Source organism: Paramormyrops kingsleyae, chromosome 18 (genome assembly GCF_048594095.1).
Source record: "Paramormyrops kingsleyae isolate MSU_618 chromosome 18, PKINGS_0.4, whole genome shotgun sequence".
Classification (NCBI taxonomy): domain Eukaryota; kingdom Metazoa; phylum Chordata; class Actinopteri; order Osteoglossiformes; family Mormyridae; genus Paramormyrops; species Paramormyrops kingsleyae.
In genome coordinates this window covers 6497384-6514555 of record NC_132814.1, presented here as the reverse complement: position 1 = coordinate 6514555, position 17172 = coordinate 6497384, and the positions used below count along the sequence as shown (strand labels likewise).

The 17172-nt window shown below is 42.0% G+C and overlaps 3 protein-coding genes and 2 long non-coding RNA genes across 6 annotated transcripts in view; 2 read left to right on the top strand and 3 right to left on the bottom strand.

Moving 5' to 3' along the window:
* Positions 1–17172, top strand: part of LOC111834668 (uncharacterized) — a 55607-nt gene that overhangs the window by 20757 nt on the left and 17678 nt on the right. The window lies entirely within an intron of this gene.
* Positions 1–17172, bottom strand: part of LOC111834664 (protocadherin alpha-7-like) — a 65560-nt gene that overhangs the window by 34879 nt on the left and 13509 nt on the right. The window lies entirely within an intron of this gene.
* On the bottom strand, positions 4779–8620 carry LOC140579423 (protocadherin alpha-4-like). The gene is made up of 2 exons (XM_072701997.1): positions 5917–8620; positions 4779–4982 (listed from the first exon to the last, which is right to left on the bottom strand). Exons 1-2 carry the CDS (start codon positions 8287–8289, stop codon positions 4908–4910), a joined length of 2448 nt encoding a protein of 815 aa, XP_072558098.1. The 5' UTR covers positions 8290–8620; the 3' UTR covers positions 4779–4907.
* LOC140579743 (protocadherin alpha-8-like) lies at positions 10446–13538 on the bottom strand. Its single transcript, XM_072702417.1, has one exon. It carries the CDS (start codon positions 13341–13343, stop codon positions 10809–10811), a length of 2535 nt encoding a protein of 844 aa, XP_072558518.1. The 5' UTR covers positions 13344–13538; the 3' UTR covers positions 10446–10808.
* Positions 15038–16864, top strand: LOC140579426 (uncharacterized). The gene is made up of 3 exons (XR_011983464.1): positions 15038–15444; positions 16298–16462; positions 16611–16864. It is a non-coding gene; the product is annotated as an uncharacterized lncRNA (long non-coding RNA).

Sequence of the window (17172 nt, the reverse complement as noted above, 5' to 3'; positions counted from 1 at the left end):
TGCATTGCGGGAAAGCTCTACTACACCCTCCGTGGAGCCGTTAGTACTGACAGGAGACAGGATGACCGGAGGGTTGTCGTTCTGATCCAGGATGAACACATTCACCGTGACGTTGCTGCTTAGTGACGGGGTTCCGGAGTCTTTAGCTACTACTTGGAACTGGAAGGTTTTCATTGTTTCAAAGTCAAAGCTTTTCAGTGCATAAATATCACCACTATCAGAGTTAATGTTCAAAAAAGAAGTTACACTTTGACTTTGAATTACGTTCCCAAATGAATAGGAAATTAGAGCATTTTCACTATCATCTGCATCAGAGGCACTAATTTTGAATATCGATGCACCAGGGTCATTGTTTTCCATTATATAGAAGGTGTAGGGACTCTGTGAGAAGACTGGACTGTTGTCGTTAACGTCTGATAATTCCACGCGGACTGTCTTAACGGAGGATAACGAAGGGGATCCCAGGTCCCTCGCTGTTATAATTATTTCATACTGTGGTACCAACTCTCTGTCTAAGCGGCTCTTTGTTACTAATGAATAGAAATTGTCCTCACTCGAATGTTTCAGGTCAAACGGCATGTCCTTTGCCAGTGTACAAACTACCTGTCCATTCACACCAGAATCCAGGTCGGTTACTCCGATCAGCGCCACCACGGTACCTACAGGCGCGTTCTCGGGAATTTGCTTCGACAGAGATGTTATATGTATCTCCGGCGTGTTATCGTTCACATCCTCCACCTTCACAAATACATTACACTGGGTGGAAAACGGGACAGTCCCACCGTCTGAAGCCTGTATATTTAGGTCGTAAATTTGATTTTCTTCAAAATCAACTACACCCTGAATTTTAATTTTACCAGTTTTTTCATCTAAGTCAAATACTTGTGATACCCGACTAGTGAATTTATTTACAAAGGTATATGTTACTTCTCCATTAGCACCGTCATCCAAATCAGTGGCATTTATTTGTGCAACTAATGTACCAATTTGAGCATTTTCCTGGATCGAGACGGTGTAATCCTGTCTATTACAAACCGGGGCGTTGTCATTTACATCCAGAACTGTAACTGTAATATTCAAGGTGTCCGATCGCTGTGGACTGCCATCGTCAGAGGCGACTAGAGATAATTTATGCACCGTTTTGAGTTCCCTGTCGACTGGTTTCTGTAATGTCAAAAACGGAATCTTAATGTTTTGATTCCGATCGTGAATTTCAAGTTTGAAATACTCGCTGTGACTCAGTTTGTAAAATCGCAAACCATTTACACCTACATCAGGGTCTATCGCAGCCTCTAATTGAAAACGTGTTCCAGTCGTGGCGGATTCGGAAATTTCAATGCGACTCTCCCTGCTGGGAAAACTGGGTGAATGGTCATTAATATCTAAAATTTCTACACTAACTCGGTGCATTTCTACCGGGGTCTCAATCACAGCTTTAAGATTAAAATAACACGGAATCGTTTTTCCGCATAATTCCTCTCTGTCTATCCTCTGGTTCACTACCAAACTGCCGTCTCTCTGGTTTACCTGGAAAAGGTCCTGCTTTGTTCCTGTCACAATACGCAGGTTCCGATCCACCAACACGCTTGTATCCAGTCCGATGTCTTTAGCCACATTCCCCACTACGGTGCCGAGCGGTAATTCCTCCTGGATGGAGTACCGGACTTGACAAGATCCTCTTCTGCTCAATAACGACAGAATCACAAGATGAAGAAATGCCCAGCCATACTGCCGTGTCCTTTTGCATTGGTCGGTCTCCATTATACTGATGCAGTAGATTTTCACCATTCAGCGATAGCCTACTATATACTCAAAAGACAATATAGGAAACTGCGATAAAATGTATGTCGAGCAACGTAGTCGTGACTTTACTCATTTCATTTCCCGCAATCAAAAGAACATTCATTCCTGCTCCGCGGGCTTCTTTCACATAGGATACGTGCAAATGACAAAGAGGAGGAGGCCTTTTCAGCTGTTCCTCAAGCGATTCCTTTGCCAGTACTGCCACCATGGGACCACAAATGCAATAACCGCCTTAAAATGTATGAAGAACACGAGATAAATATCACCTCCGGGATTTACATTCCATTTTATCCACTCCGTTGCTTCTTAATCGACATATGTAACAAGGTACATACAGATTCACTTAGAATTATTGATATTAAAAAGAGGAAATATTAATAATGCATATTCTAAAACATTCAAATTAATATGGTCATTTCGCAAAGAAATCTACCTTCGTTACGACTTGTGAATTACTTCGGGTTGAGACTGAGGGCGGCAGGATGGAAGGTCATTGCGCGGTTGAAGGAATGATTTGATAAGTAAAAGTAATACAACTTGGGATGAAACGTAAAATTGTCGGTGGTCAAATGATCAATTTAAATGAATGATTCAACCATTGCAGTGAAGGTGGAAAAGATAACTAAAAATTACTCCTTAAAAACGCAGAGAAAGTACAATGATAAAGTAAATACAAAGAAAAACACAAAAGATAAAAATGAATCAATAACTGAAACAAGTAGCTATTTCATTTAACTGCTACATTAAATAAATGAAGAGCTTGCGGCATAGGCTCCGGACCTCGGTGCTGCTCTGAGTAGGACAAGCGGGTACAGGAAATGGACAAAGAATCAGACAAATAAATAAATAAATAAAGGAGGAAAGTGAGGTGAGCAGGTCTTACCTCACCGGATATTCTCTTACTGTGTTCCTGAACCACAAGCGTGTTCCCGTTGCTTCCAGGGACAATTGCAGAACCGATACTCATCCTGGGTCCAACTAACATGTACCGTTTCTCTCCGGATCTGTACTGGATACTGTGACACAGAGTTCCGTTCCCGCTTGTGTCTACATAATTGGAATCACGTGAATACTTGGAGGAATAGTCTGGAGGTTTAGAGCACTGCAGGACTATCAGGCCGATTATACTGAATACAAAAAGCGCTGAAACTGAGCCCAGAGAGATCATCAGATACAAGGTGATGTTGTTCTCCTCTTCCTTCTTTACTGAGCGTTTAATTTCAGACGATGAAAACACCTCTTTGGCCTCCACTGCATTTATAACCATGGTAGCTGTAGCTGATAGTGAGATGTTCCCATTGTCTTTTACCAGAACAACCAGTTTATGCATGACCTTGTCAGTTTCTGTGAATGGCCGAAGTGTCCTGATCTCTCCTGTGTAGCGCTCCAAACTAAAGAGACTAGGGTCTGTGACTTGCTGCAGAGAGAATGACAACCAACCATTGTATCCAATGTCAGGATCATAGGCTCTTACTTTAGTCACCAAATGACCTGCGTTTGCATTGCGGGAAAGCTCTACTACACCCTCCGTGGAGCCGTTAGTACTGACAGCAGACAGAATGAGCGGAGCGTTGTCGTTCTGATCCAGGATGAACACATTCACTGTGACATTGCTGCTTAGCGACGGGGTTCCGGAGTCTTTAGCTACTACTTGGAACTGGAAGGTTTTCATTGTTTCAAAGTCAAAGCTTTTCAGCGCATAAATATCACCACTATCAGAGTTAATGTTCAAAAAAGGTGTTACACTTTGACTTGGAATTACGTTCCCAAATGAATAGGAAATTCTGGCATTTTCACTCTCATCTGCATCACAGGCACCAATTTTGAATATCGATGCACCAGGCTCGTTATTTTCCATTATATAGAAGGTGTAGGGACTCTGTGAGAAAACCGGACTGTTGTCGTTAACGTCTGATAATTCCACGCGGACTGTCTTAACGGAGGATAACGAAGGGGATCCCAGGTCCCTCGCTGTTATAATTATTTCATACTGTGCTACCAACTCTCTGTCTAAGCGGCTCTTTGTTACTAATGAATAGAAATTGTCCTCACTTGAATGTTTCAGGTCAAACGGCATGTCCTTTGCCAGTGTACAAACTACCTGTCCATTCACACCAGAATCCAGGTCGGTTACTCCGATCAGCGCCACCACGGTACCTACAGGCGCGTTCTCAGGAATCTGATTGGACTGAGACGTTATATGTATCTCCGGCGTGTTATCGTTCACATCCTCCACTTTCACAAATACATTACACTGAGTGGAAAACGGGACAGTCCCACCGTCTGAAGCCTGTATATTTAGGTCGTAAATTTGATTTTCTTCAAAATCAATTAAGCCCTTAATTTCAATTTTACCATTTTTTTCATCTAAGTGAAATAATTGTGATACCCGACTACTGAATTTATCTATAAAGGTATATGTTACTTCTCCATTAGCACCGTCATCCAAATCAGTGGCATTTATTTGTGCAACTAATGTACCAATTTGAGCATTTTCCTGGATCGAGACGGTGTAATCCTGTCTATTACAAACCGGGGCGTTGTCATTTACATCCAGAACTGTAACTGTAATATTCAAGGTGTCCGATCGCTGTGGACTACCATCGTCCGAGGCGACTAGAGATAATTTATGCACTGTTTTGAGTTCCCTGTCGACTGGTTTCTGTAATGTCAAAAACGGAATCTTAATGTTTTGATTCCGATCGTGAATTTCAAGTTTGAAATACTCGCTGTGACTCAGTTTGTAAAATCGCAAACCATTTACACCTACATCAGGGTCTATCGCAGCCTCTAATTGAAAACGTGTTCCAGTCGTGGCGGATTCGTAAATTTCAATGCGACTCTCTTTGCTGGGAAAACTGGGTGAATGGTCATTAATATCTAAAATTTCTACACTAACTCGGTGCATTTCTAACGGGGTCTCAGTCACAGCTTTGAGATTAAAATAACACGGAGTCGTTTTACCGCATAATTCCTCTCTGTCTATCCTCTGGTTCACTACCAAACTGCCGTCTCTCTGGTTTACCTGGAAAAGGTCCTGCTTTGTTCCTGTCACAATACGCAGGTTCCGATCCACCAAAACGCTCGTATCCAGTCCGATGTCTTTAGCCACATTCCCCACCACGGTGCCGAGCGGTAATTCCTCCTGGATGGAGTAACGGACTTGACAAGATCCTCTTCTGCTCAATAACGACAGAATCAAAAGATGAAGAAATGCCCAGCCATACTGCCGTGTCCTTTTGCATTGGTCGGTCTCCATTATACTGATGCAGTAGATTTTCACCATTCAGCAATACTATATACTCAAAAGACAATATAGGAAACTGCGATAAAATGTATGTCGAGCAACGTAGTCGTGACTTTACTCATTTCATTTCATTTCCCGCAATCAAAAGAACATTCATTCCTGCTCCGCGGGCTTCTTTCACATAAGATACGCGCAAATGACAAAGAGGAGGAGGCCTTTTCAGCTGTTCCTCAAGCGATTCCTTTTCCAATACTGCCACCATGGGACCACAAATGTCAGACACGCCATAAAATGTATGTGTGTATGAAGAACACGAACTTGCCCACGAAGCGAATACAAGATAAAACATTTTTAAAAATAAGTACATTATGTAACAAATCACATTAAAATTAACATATAATTAATGATGATAATAAGAGGTAATGTTGATTATATTGATGTATATATTAAAACACTTACAATTAATTTGGTTATTTTGCCAGGAAATCTATATTCAATAAATCTTGTGAATAACTTCAGACCGAGGACCGCATCTTTCAGGGAATGACTGGATGAGTAAAAGTAAAAAAAGTCGAAAAAAGATCAATTTAATATTAATGATTCAACCTTTGCAATGAAGGTGGAATGAAGATAATGTGTTAAAAACCGCAGGTTAAGCAAAATTATAAAGTAAATAGAAATAAAAGGATAAAAGATCGAAAAATCAATAACTGAAACAAGAACTGCTGTTAACTTCTGTATCAAATAAAAAACAGCTTCCGCTCCGGACCTCCTCGCGACTCTGAATGGCAGGTCTACAAACGGGTAAATTGACAAAGAAACTAAGTAAATAAATAAATAAACTAAGTAAGGTATGCAGGTCTTACCTCTCCGGATATTCTCTTACTGTGTTCCTGAACCACAAGCGTATTGCCGTTGCTTCCAGGGACAATAGTAGAACCGATACTCATCCTGGGTCCGACTAACATGTACCGTTTCTCTCCGGATCTGTACTGGATGCTGTGACACAGAGTTCCGTTCCCGCTCGTGTCTATGCAGTTGGAATCACGTGAGTACTTGGAGGAATAGTCTGGAGGTTTAGAGCACTGCATGACTATCAGGCCGATTATACTGAATACAAAAAGCGCTGAAACAGAGCCCAGAGAGATCATCAGATAAAAGGTGATGTTGTTCTCCTCTTCCTTCTTTACTGAACTTTTAATTTCAGAAGATGCAAACACCTCTTTGGTCTCCACTGCGTTTATAACCACGGTTGCTGTAGCTGACAGCGAGATGTTTCCGTTGTCTTTTACTAGTATGACTAATTTATGCAGGACCACGTCAGTTTCTGTGAATGGCCGAAGAGTCCTGATCTCTCCTGTGTAGCGCTCCAAACCAAAGAGACTAGGGTCTGTAACTTGCTGCAGAGAGAATGACAACCAGCCATTGTATCCTATGTCAGGATCATAGGCTCTTACTTTAGTCACCAAATGACCTGCGTTCGCATTGCGGGAAAGCTCTACTACACCCTCCGTGGAGCCGTTAGTACTGACAGGAGACAGGATGACCGGAGGGTTGTCGTTTTGATCCAGGATGAACACATTCACCATGACGTTGTTGCTCAGCGAAGGGGTTCCGGAGTCTTTAGCTACTACTTGGAACTGGAAGGTTTTCATTGTTTCAAAGTCAAAGCTTTTCAGTGCATAAATATCACCACTACCAGAGTTAATGTTCAGAAAAGAAGTTACACTTTGACTTGTAATTACGTTCCCAAATGAATAGGAAATTAGAGCATTTTCATTCTCATCTGCATCAGAGGCACTAATTTTGAATATAGATGCACCTGGGTCGTTATTTTCCATTAAATAGAAGGTGTAGGGACTCTGTGAGAATAGCGGACTGTTGTCGTTAACGTCTGATAATTCCACACGAAAAGCCTTAACGGAGGATAACGAAGGGGTCCCCATATCCTTCGCTGTTATTCTTATCTCGTACTGTGGTACCGACTCTCTATCTAGCCGTCTCTTTGTCACCAATGAATAGAAATTGTCCTCACTCGAGTGTTTCAGTTCAAACGGTATGTCCTCCCCCAGTGTACAAATTACATGTCCATTCACACCTGAATCCAAGTCAGTTACTCCGATCAGCGCCACTACGGTACCTACCGGCGTATTCTCGGGAATCTGGTTGGACAGAGAGGCGATCTCTATTTCGGGCTTGTTGTCATTCACATCATCAACTTTCACGAACACGTTACAGTAAGAAGTCATGGGAAGCGATCCTTTGTCTGAGACTTGAATATTTATCTCGTAAACTTGTTTCGCTTCAAAATCAATCAAGCCTTTTATTACAATTTTCCCTGTTTTTGCATCCAAATCGAAGACCTCAGACGTTTTACTCCTGAAATTACTGCGAAATGAGTATTCGACTTCGCCATTCATGCCTTCATCTGCATCAGACGCATTAACTTGTATAAGAACCGTACCTATTGGTATATTCTCTGGTACACTAACTGTGTACTTCTGCTGTGCACACAAAGGCGCGTTGTCATTAGCATCCAAAACAATGACAGTCAAATTTAAACAACCAGACCTACTCGGACTGCCGCCGTCCATGGCTATTAGTTGTATATTAAACAGCGAGGTGACTTCTCGGTCTAAAGGTTTAATAAGTAGTATGGAAGGAATTTTGCTGTCTTCCGTTAATTCATCAATTTCCAACTTAAAGTGTTCGTTCTGACTCAGTTTGTAGGAATGCAATGCATTCAAACCATTGTCTGGGTCGTGAGCTCCTTCTAGCTGGAACTTTGCACCAACCTTCGTCGATTCCGGAATTTCCAAACGATAACCTTTATCGGGGAAACTCGGGGAATGGTCGTTTATGTCTAAAATTTCTACAGTAATATGATGTACTTCTAGCGGATTTTCTATCACCGCTTTAAGATTAATCAGACATGGAGACGTTTTACCACACAGATCCTCTCTGTCTATCCTCTGATTCACGAACAAAGCGCCGTCTCTCTGGTTTACCTGGAAAAGGTCCTGCTTTGTTCCCATCACAATGCGCAGATTCCGATCCACCAACACGCTTGTATCCAGTCCCATGTCTTTAGCTACATTTCTGACTACGGTGCCGATCGGTAATTCCTCCTGAACAGAGTATCGGATTTGTAAAGTCCTTTCACAGAATGACAGGAGAAACACAAAATGGAGATATGACCACACGTATCCCCGTCTCTTCTTACTGTATTCTTTCCACATGATTATATCTCAAACATTCCATTAAATACGCAGCATAAATAAAAGAAAATCTTGTTTGATTTCAGTGGGTAAAAAAATATGATCGAACATTTACAGCATTAATGTTGGTTAGTCGGCATTAGGCTCTTCTTTTCGGATCTACCCCGTCGATGAACCGATCTCCACAACAAACCTCGGACAATATAAAAATGGTCCCGATTAAACTGAATTTCTTTGACAACACCGCCTCCGCGCGGCTCCATGTAGCATAGTCAAAATTACCTTTTATAAATGCCCAAGAGATTCAAATTAGGCTACAATTTCAAATATAAATTAAAAATCGAGCAACTTCTTTCTAATGTTATTTCACTTTTCAAATCACTCGTTGCCTGAGTCCTTGTGTGTTCTTCTTACTTTAAATGGCCTCTCAGCCCAGTGATCAAAAACAGTAATGAATATAGTGTATCAACCTCCTACTCAAATAACCGTACCCATAATCATCTGAATTCACAGATTTTATTAACCAATCAGATTACAGTAGTCCTACTTTAGACAGCTATAGTTCTGACCTTTCAGACATGGGCACAGATCCTTAACCAACAGAGCTACACACAGCCATCTTGAAGAATGAGAATGTCTGTTAAAAATATCTTTTAATAATATCCTTTACCCTTTAACCTCTTATCCTGTTTAGGTGGCAGAAGGGTTGGAAGTCTATCCCAGTCAGGGCACTAGCCGGGTGTAGACTGTGGACAGGATGCCAGTCAGGGCACTAGCCGGGTGTAGACTGTGCACAGGATGCCAGTCAGGGCACTAGCCGGGTGTAGACTGTGCACAGGATGCCAGTCAGGGCACTAGCCGGGTGTAGACTGTGGACAGGATGCCAGTCAGGGCACTAGCCGGGTGTAGACTGTGGACAGGATGCCAGTCAGGGCACTAGCCGGGTGTAGACTGTGCACAGGATGCCAGTCAGGGCACTAGCCGGGTGTAGACTGTGGACAGGATGCCAGTCAGGGCACTAGCCGGGTGTAGACTGTGCACAGGATGCCAGTCAGGGCACTAGCCGGGTGTAGACTGTGCACAGGATGCCAGTCAGGGCACTAGCCGGGTGTAGACTGTGGACAGGATGCCAGTCAGGGCACTAGCCGGGTGTAGACTGTGGACAGGATGCCAGTCAGGGCACTAGCCGGGTGTAGACTGTGCACAGGATGCCAGTCAGGGCACTAGCCGGGTGAAGACTGTGCACAGGATGCTTGTCCATCACAGTGCAAATTTTCAAACTGCTCACCATAATTAACCCCCTATTTTACTTGTGCCAGTCTGCCATGCTAAAAAAGTGCCAACTTTAGTTTTTCTTTAAAATTGTTTTTATTATTATTTTCTTGAAGTTGCAGGGGGTCCAGAACCTATCCGAGAAGCTATGGGTGCAAGGCACTGAATAACCCAGAACAGGGAGCCAACCCATCGTACACAGGATATATGAAAATGCAGTTATTTATGTGTTCTGTGTTTTTGTCCATTGAGCTGTATGGATACTGTGGCATATGGTAGGAAAGCAAGGGATCAGAGATATTGTTCAGCCAGCATCCCAGGAGGATTTGGGGTCAGGGCCCTTGCTAAAGTATATGAGTGTGATATGATTACTTTGCTGAATATGGAAGTCAAATCTACGACCAATGCGTGGATGGATATATAAATATTCTGTGATGTATAATTTGAAAAGCTGCACCCAATTTTAAAAATGTTCAGGAAAAACATTACTAACATCAACACTAAGTCATAGAGCACTCACTAATATTTTAATTTCACAATTTTTTGCATAATCTGACTGTGATCTAATATTTAAAGTAGCCTTACCTCTCCACACTAAGGATGTAATTTCCTGCAACAAGCATTCCGGTCCCCTGTACCTGAGCACTGAAAGTTCAAGGAATATGTTACTTTTCCCTTTAACCAGTAATCCAAAACTATAAGCAATTTACAAATCTACCATTTTCTGCATAGTTCAGGATGGGTACACCATAATCCTGTGTAATGCAAACCAGAGTGTCATCATTCACATCCACAACTGTATCATTTAACATGCCCAATCGTTAGGGCCTGCCATTATCATTGAGTCATTGTGATATGTAACAGTTTATCTATTGTTTTGAGTTTTCTGTCAATTAGTCAAAAAAAAAAGGAATTTAATTTAATTTAGATCTAACTCTGGATCTTTTGAATTCTCAAACTGAGCTCCACAAAAGTCCTCATTGTTTACTATTGACATGGACAAAGTGCCATCTCTGTAATTTACAAGGAAAATGATCTATTTGGTTTCTGACACAATACAAAAGTCCTATGTCTTTAGCCACATTCCCTACCACAGTGCCGATTGGCAATGCCTCCCAGCTGGCGTACAGACTTGAGCCAATCCTATTTTGCACAACAGCAACAAAAGCACAAGATGAAGGAATGCCCAGTGACACAGCCATGTCCGTTTGGGGTGGTTGGTCTATGTTAGATTGATGTAGTGCCTGTTTGGAGTAAATTATGCTCTCTTAACAAATAATAACAGGTTTGAATGCTCTGCTATGCATACAAGAAGACAGGCAAATACCAAAACAAAACAGTGAGTAATCGATTGATTTGCACAGAATGTAAAGATGCATGAGGAAATGTGAATGGCTTACCTCTCCTGAAATTCTCTTACTGTGTTCATGGACCACAAGCGTATTTCCGTTGCTTCCAGGGACAATAGTAGAACCGATACTCATCCTGGGTCCAACTAACATGTACCGTTTCTCTCCGGATCTGTACTGGATACTGTGACACAGAGTTCCGTTCCCGCTTGTGTCTACATAATTGGAATCACGTGAGTACTTGGAGGAATAGTCTGGAGGTTTAGAGCACTGCATGACTATCAGGCCGATTATACTGAATACAAAAAGCGCTGAAACTGACCCCAGAGAGATCATCAGATACAAGGTGATGTTGTTCTCCTCTTCCTTCTTTACTGAACTTTTAATTTCAGAAGATGCAAACGCCTCTTTGGTCTCCACTGCGTTTATAACCACGGTTGCTGTAGCTGACAGTGAGATGTTTCCGTTGTCTTTTACTAGTATGACTAATTTATGCAGGACCACGTCTGATTCGGTGAATGGCCGAAGTGTCCTGATCTCTCCTGTGTAGCGCTCCAAACCAAAGAGACTGGGGTCGGTAACTTGCTGCAGAGAGAACGACAACCAACCATTGTATCCTATGTCAGGATCATAGGCTCTTACTTTAGTCACCAAATGACCTGCGTTTGCATTGCGGGAAAACTCTACTACACCCTCCGTGGAGCCGTTAGTACTGACAGGAGACAGGATGAGCGGAGCGTTGTCGTTCTGATCCAGGATGAACACATTCACTGTGACGTTGCTGCTTAGCGACGGGGTTCCGGAGTCTTTAGCTACTACTTGGAATTGGAAGGTTTTCATTGTTTCAAAGTCAAAGCTTTTCAATGCATAAATATCACCACTATCAGAGTTAATGTTTAAGAAAGATGTTACACTTTGACTTGGAATTAAGTTCCCAAATGAATAGGAAATTCGGGCATTTTCACTCTCATCTGCATCAGAGGCACTAATTTTGAATATAGATGCACCAGGGTCGTTATTTTCCATTAAATAGAAGGTGTAGGGACTCTGTGAGAAGACCGGACTGTTGTCGTTAACATCTGATAATTCCACGCGGACTGTCTTAACGGAGAATAACGAAGGGGATCCCAGGTCCCTCGCAGTTATAATCATCTCATACTGTGGCATTGACTCTCTGTCTAAGCGGCCCTTTGTTACTAATGAATAGAAATTTTTCTCTGTTGAATGTTTTAGGTCAAAGGGTAAGTCTTCGGGCAACGTACAAACGATCTGTCCATTCACACCTGAATCCAGATCGGCTACTCCGATCAGCCCTACCATAGTACCTACAGACGTATTCTCGGGAATCCGGCTTGACAGAGAGGTGATGTCTATCTCAGGCCTGTTATCGTTCACATCCTCCACTTTCACAAATACGTTACAGTGAGTGGACAAAGGGACACTTCCAGCATCGGAGACCTGAATATTAAGCTCATAAATATGATTCTTTTCGTAATCAATTTCACCCCTTACTTTTATTTCCCCCGTTTTTCTGTTAATTTCAAATAGCTCTGAATCGCTGTTCCTAAATTTATTTCGAAACGCATACTCAACCATGCCATTCGTGCCTTCATCTTTATCGGAAGCATTTACACGTAATAAAAATGTACCGGGCGGGATGTTTTCAGGCACGCTAACTGTATATTTCTGCTGACGGCAAACTGGCGCGTTGTCATTGATATCCAGTATGACAACAGTGATATTTAAAACGCCAGATTTTTGAGGATTGCCGCTATCTAAAGCAGTCAAGACTAAATTGTATTGAGGGACGTATTCCCTGTCTAATGGTTTCTGTAAAACTAAAAATAGATTTTTACTGTCTTTACTTAACTCTTCTATCTCTAACTGAAACTTATCGTTGTGGCTCAGTTTATAGATCAGTAAGCCATTTAAACCCACATCGGAATCATGCGCACCTTCCAATTGAAAGCGCGCCCCAGACATGGCAGACTCTGATATTTCTAAACGATAATCTTTGTCCGGAAAGATGGGAGCGTTATCGTTAACATCCACAATTTCTACAGTAACGTAATGTATTTCTAGTGGGTTTTCTATCACAGCTTTAAGGTTAATTAAACATTGAGCAGTTTTACCGCATAGATCCTCTCTGTCTATCCTCTGGTCAACAAACAAAGCGCCGTCTCTCTGGTTTACAAGGAAAAGGTCCTGCTTTGTTCCCGTCACAATTCGCAGGTTCCGATCGACAAGGCCACTTTTATCCAGTCCCACGTCTTTAACCACATTTCCCACCACGGTGCCGAGCGGTAATTCCTCCTGGATGGAGTAACGGACTTGACAAGATCCTCTTTTGCACAACAACCACAGAACCGCAAAATGAAGAATTGCCCAGCCATACTGGTGTGTCCTTTTGTATTGGTTGATCTCCATTATGTTGATGTAGCCCGTTTCCACCATTAAATTACACTTTCTGTTCCAAAGACATTATCAGTCATTACGGTCTTATAAAAATGCCTATACAAAATAAGCTGTTCGCTGTATTTTTAGTGTCCCGGAATCGAGAGAAAATTATATTCCGACTCAGGAGGCTCCATTCACCTCTCTGCATATAACCGAGAAGGGGAAGGAAGATATTTCAGCTACACCTCCAACTATTTCTTTGCCAATACTGCCACCATGGGATCATTGGTATATGGAACGACTTAAAATACATGACGAATATAAGGATCCCGCGTCCATCCCGCGAGTGCGAGATTAAAACTGCACTTGGCATTTCAATAAAGGGATAAATCATAGATCTACACATTTAACAGATTTATATGTCACAATGGGCGTCGTTAGGTCCGATTATTCGGGGAGAGCGCCGCGAATATTTTAGCCCCGATGCCAATTATCCTTCTTCTTCGAAAAAAAAAAGTCAAGCCTATGGTAAACTGGACTTAGCCCAAATTGAGGGGGAAAATAAAAATGTGAGTGGTTATATTACGCATTAAAAAGGGAGACAGCGAACGTGTTAAATAAAAACATTAAATTTCTACTTGATAAACGAGCAGTGGAAAGCATTGAAGCAGTTGAGGTTTGTACAAAGACTTTTGTGTATATTAAGCAGGACGGCACGCGGGCATACAAGGAAGCACAGGAATACAATCACACGAAAATAGGAATTGAAAATATTCTGGTTTACTTCAACAAAATTTCAAAACTTGAATGGGAATTTGTGAATGGCTTACCTCTCCGGAAATTCTCTTACTGTGTTCATGGACCACAAGCGTATTCCCGTTGCTTCCAGGGACAATAGCAGAACCGATACTCATCCTGGGTCCAACTAACATGTATCGTTTCTCTCCGGATCTGTACTGGATGCTGTGACACAGAGTTCCGTTCCCGCTCGTGTCTATGCAGTTGGAATCACGTGAGTACTTGGAGGAATAGTCTGGAGGTTTAGAGCACTGCATGACTATCAGGCCGATTATACTGAATACAAAAAGCGCTGAAACTGACCCCAGAGAGATCATCAGATACAATGTGATGTTGTTCTCCTCTTCCTTCTTTACTGAGCGTTTAATATCAGAAGATGCAAACGCCTCTTTGGTCTCCACTGCGTTTATAACCACGGTTGCTGTAGCTGACAGTGAGATGTTTCCGTTGTCTTTTACTAGTATGACTAATTTATGCAGGACCACGTCTGATTCGGTGAATGGCCGAAGTGTCCTGATCTCTCCTGTGTAGCGCTCCAAACCAAAGAGACTGGGGTCCGTAACTTGCTGCAGAGAGAATGACAACCAACCATTGTATCCTATGTCAGGGTCATAGGCTCTTACTTTAGTCACCAAATGACCTGCGTTTGCATTGCGGGAAAGCTCTACTACACCCTCCGTGGAGCCGTTTGTACTGACAGGAGACAGGATGACTGGAGCGTTGTCGTTCTGATCCAGGATGAACACATTCACCGTGACGTTGGTACTTAGCGACGGGGTTCCGGAGTCTTTAGCTACTACTTGGAACTGGAAGGTTTTCATTGTTTCAAAGTCAAAGCTTTTCAATGCATAAATATCACCACTATCAGAGTTAATGTTTAAGAAAGATGTTACACTTTGACTTGGAATTAAGTTCCCAAATGAATAGGAAATTCGGGCATTCTCACTCTCATCTGCATCAGAGGCACTAATTTTGAATATAGATGCACCAGGGTCGTTATTTTCCATTATATAGAAGGTGTAGGGACTCTGTGAGAAGACCGGACTGTTGTCGTTAACGTCTGATAATTCCACGCGGACTGTCTTAACGGAGGATAACGAAGGGGATCCCAGGTCCCTCGCAGTTATAATTATCTCATACTGTGTTACCAACTCTCTGTCTAAGCGGCTCTTTGTCACTAACGAATAGAAATTGTTCTCAGTTGAATGTTTCAGGTCAAATGGGACGTCTTCAGGTAGTGTACAAACTACCTGTCCATTCACACCTGAATCCAGATCAGTTACTCCAATCAGCCCCACCACAGTACCTACAGACGTATTCTCGGGAATCCGGCTTGAAATGGAGGTGATGTCTATCTCAGGTGTGTTGTCATTCACATCCTCCACCTTCACAAACACATTGCAATGAGTGGACAATGGTACTGATCCGCCATCTGAGACCTGTATATTTAGCTCATAAAATTGTTTCCTTTCGAAATCAATTGAACCTGTTACTTTGATTTCTCCCGTTTTTCTATTAATTTCAAATAATTCTGAATCGCTGTTCCTGAATTTATTTCGATAGGAATACTCAACCATGCCATTCGTGCCTTCATCTTTATCGGAAGCATTTACGCGTGATAAAAATGTACCGGGCGGGATGTTTTCAGGCACGCTAACTGTATATTTCTGCTGACCGCAAATTGGCGCGTTGTCATTGATATCCAGTATGACAACTGTGATATTTAAAATGCCGGATTTTTGAGGATTGCCGCTATCTAAAGCAGTCACAACTACATTGTATTGTGGGGTGTGTTCCCTGTCTAATGGTTTCTGTAAAACTAAATATGGAATTTTACTGTCTTTATTTAACTCTTCTACCTCTAACTGAAACTTATCGTTCTGGCTCAGTTTATAGATCAGTAAGCCATTTAAACCCACATCGGAATCATGCGCACCTTCCAATTGAAAGCGCGCCCCAGACATGGCAGACTCTGATATTTCTAAACGATAATCTTTGTCCGGAAAGATGGGAGCGTTATCGTTAACATCCACAATTTCTACAGTAACGTAATGCATTTCAAGTGGGTTTTCTATCACAGCTTTAAGGTTAATTAAACATTGAACAGTTTTACCGCATAGGTCCTCTCTGTCTATCCTCTGGTTGACAAACAAAGCGCCGTCTCTCTGGTTTACAAGGAAAAGGTCCTGCTTTGTTCCCGTCACAATTCGCAGGTTCCGATTGACCAGGCCACTTTTATCCAGTCCCACGTCTTTAACCACATTCCCCACCACGGTGCCAAGCGGTAATTCCTCCTGGATGGAGTAACGGACTTGACAAGATCCTCTTTTGCACAACAACCACAGAACCGCAAAATGAAGAAATGCCCAGCCATACTGGTGTGTCCTTTTGTATTGGTTGATCTCCATTATGTTGATGTAGCCGTTTCCACCATTAAACTATATTTTCTGTTCCAAAGACATTATCAGTCATTACGGTCTTTAAAAATACGCCTATACAAAATAACCTGTTCGCTGTATTTTTCAGCTTCCCGGTATCGAGAGAAAATTATATTCCGACTCAGGAGGCTGCATTCACCTCTCTGCATATAACCGAGAAGGGGAAGGAAGATATTTCAGCTACACCTCCAACTATTTCTTTGCCAATACTGCCACCATGGGATCATTGGTATATGGAACGGCTTAAAATACATGAAGAACATAAGGATCACGCGTCCATCCCGCGAGTGCGACATTAAAACTGCACTTGCCATTTCAATAAAGAGATAAAAGGAATATAAACACTGTGACTGACAATAATTCATTTCCACTGTATAAATAATTTATCTACACATTTAACAGGTTTATGTGTCACCATGGGCGTCGTTAGGTCCGATTATTCGGGGATATAGACCCGAATATTATAGCCTCAATGCCAATTATCCTCCTCCAGAAACAAAAGTCAAGCCCCAGGTAAACTTCACTTAGCCCCTGATCATTAGCTAGAAACTCCTCCTGGTGTCACATTGTAATCTGTGAAATTTCATTGATACTAAACTGTGGAAAATATATGAAAGGTTTATGCACATTTTATTAACTTTCAATAATTC

What these genes read in the sequence shown, in the direction of transcription:
- LOC140579423 (XM_072701997.1), bottom strand. Translation starts at nt 8,289, where the DNA reads ATGTGGAAAGAATACAGTAAGAAGAGACGGGGATACGTGTGGTCATAT. An exon ending in GTAAGAGAATATCCGGAGAG is followed by an intron (nt 4,983 to 5,916) that starts GTAAGACCTGCA and finishes GTTATTGAGCAG; the next exon opens with AAGAGGATCTTGTCAAGTCC.
- LOC140579743 (XM_072702417.1), bottom strand. Translation starts at nt 13,343, where the DNA reads ATGGTGGAAACGGGCTACATCAACATAATGGAGATCAACCAATACAAA.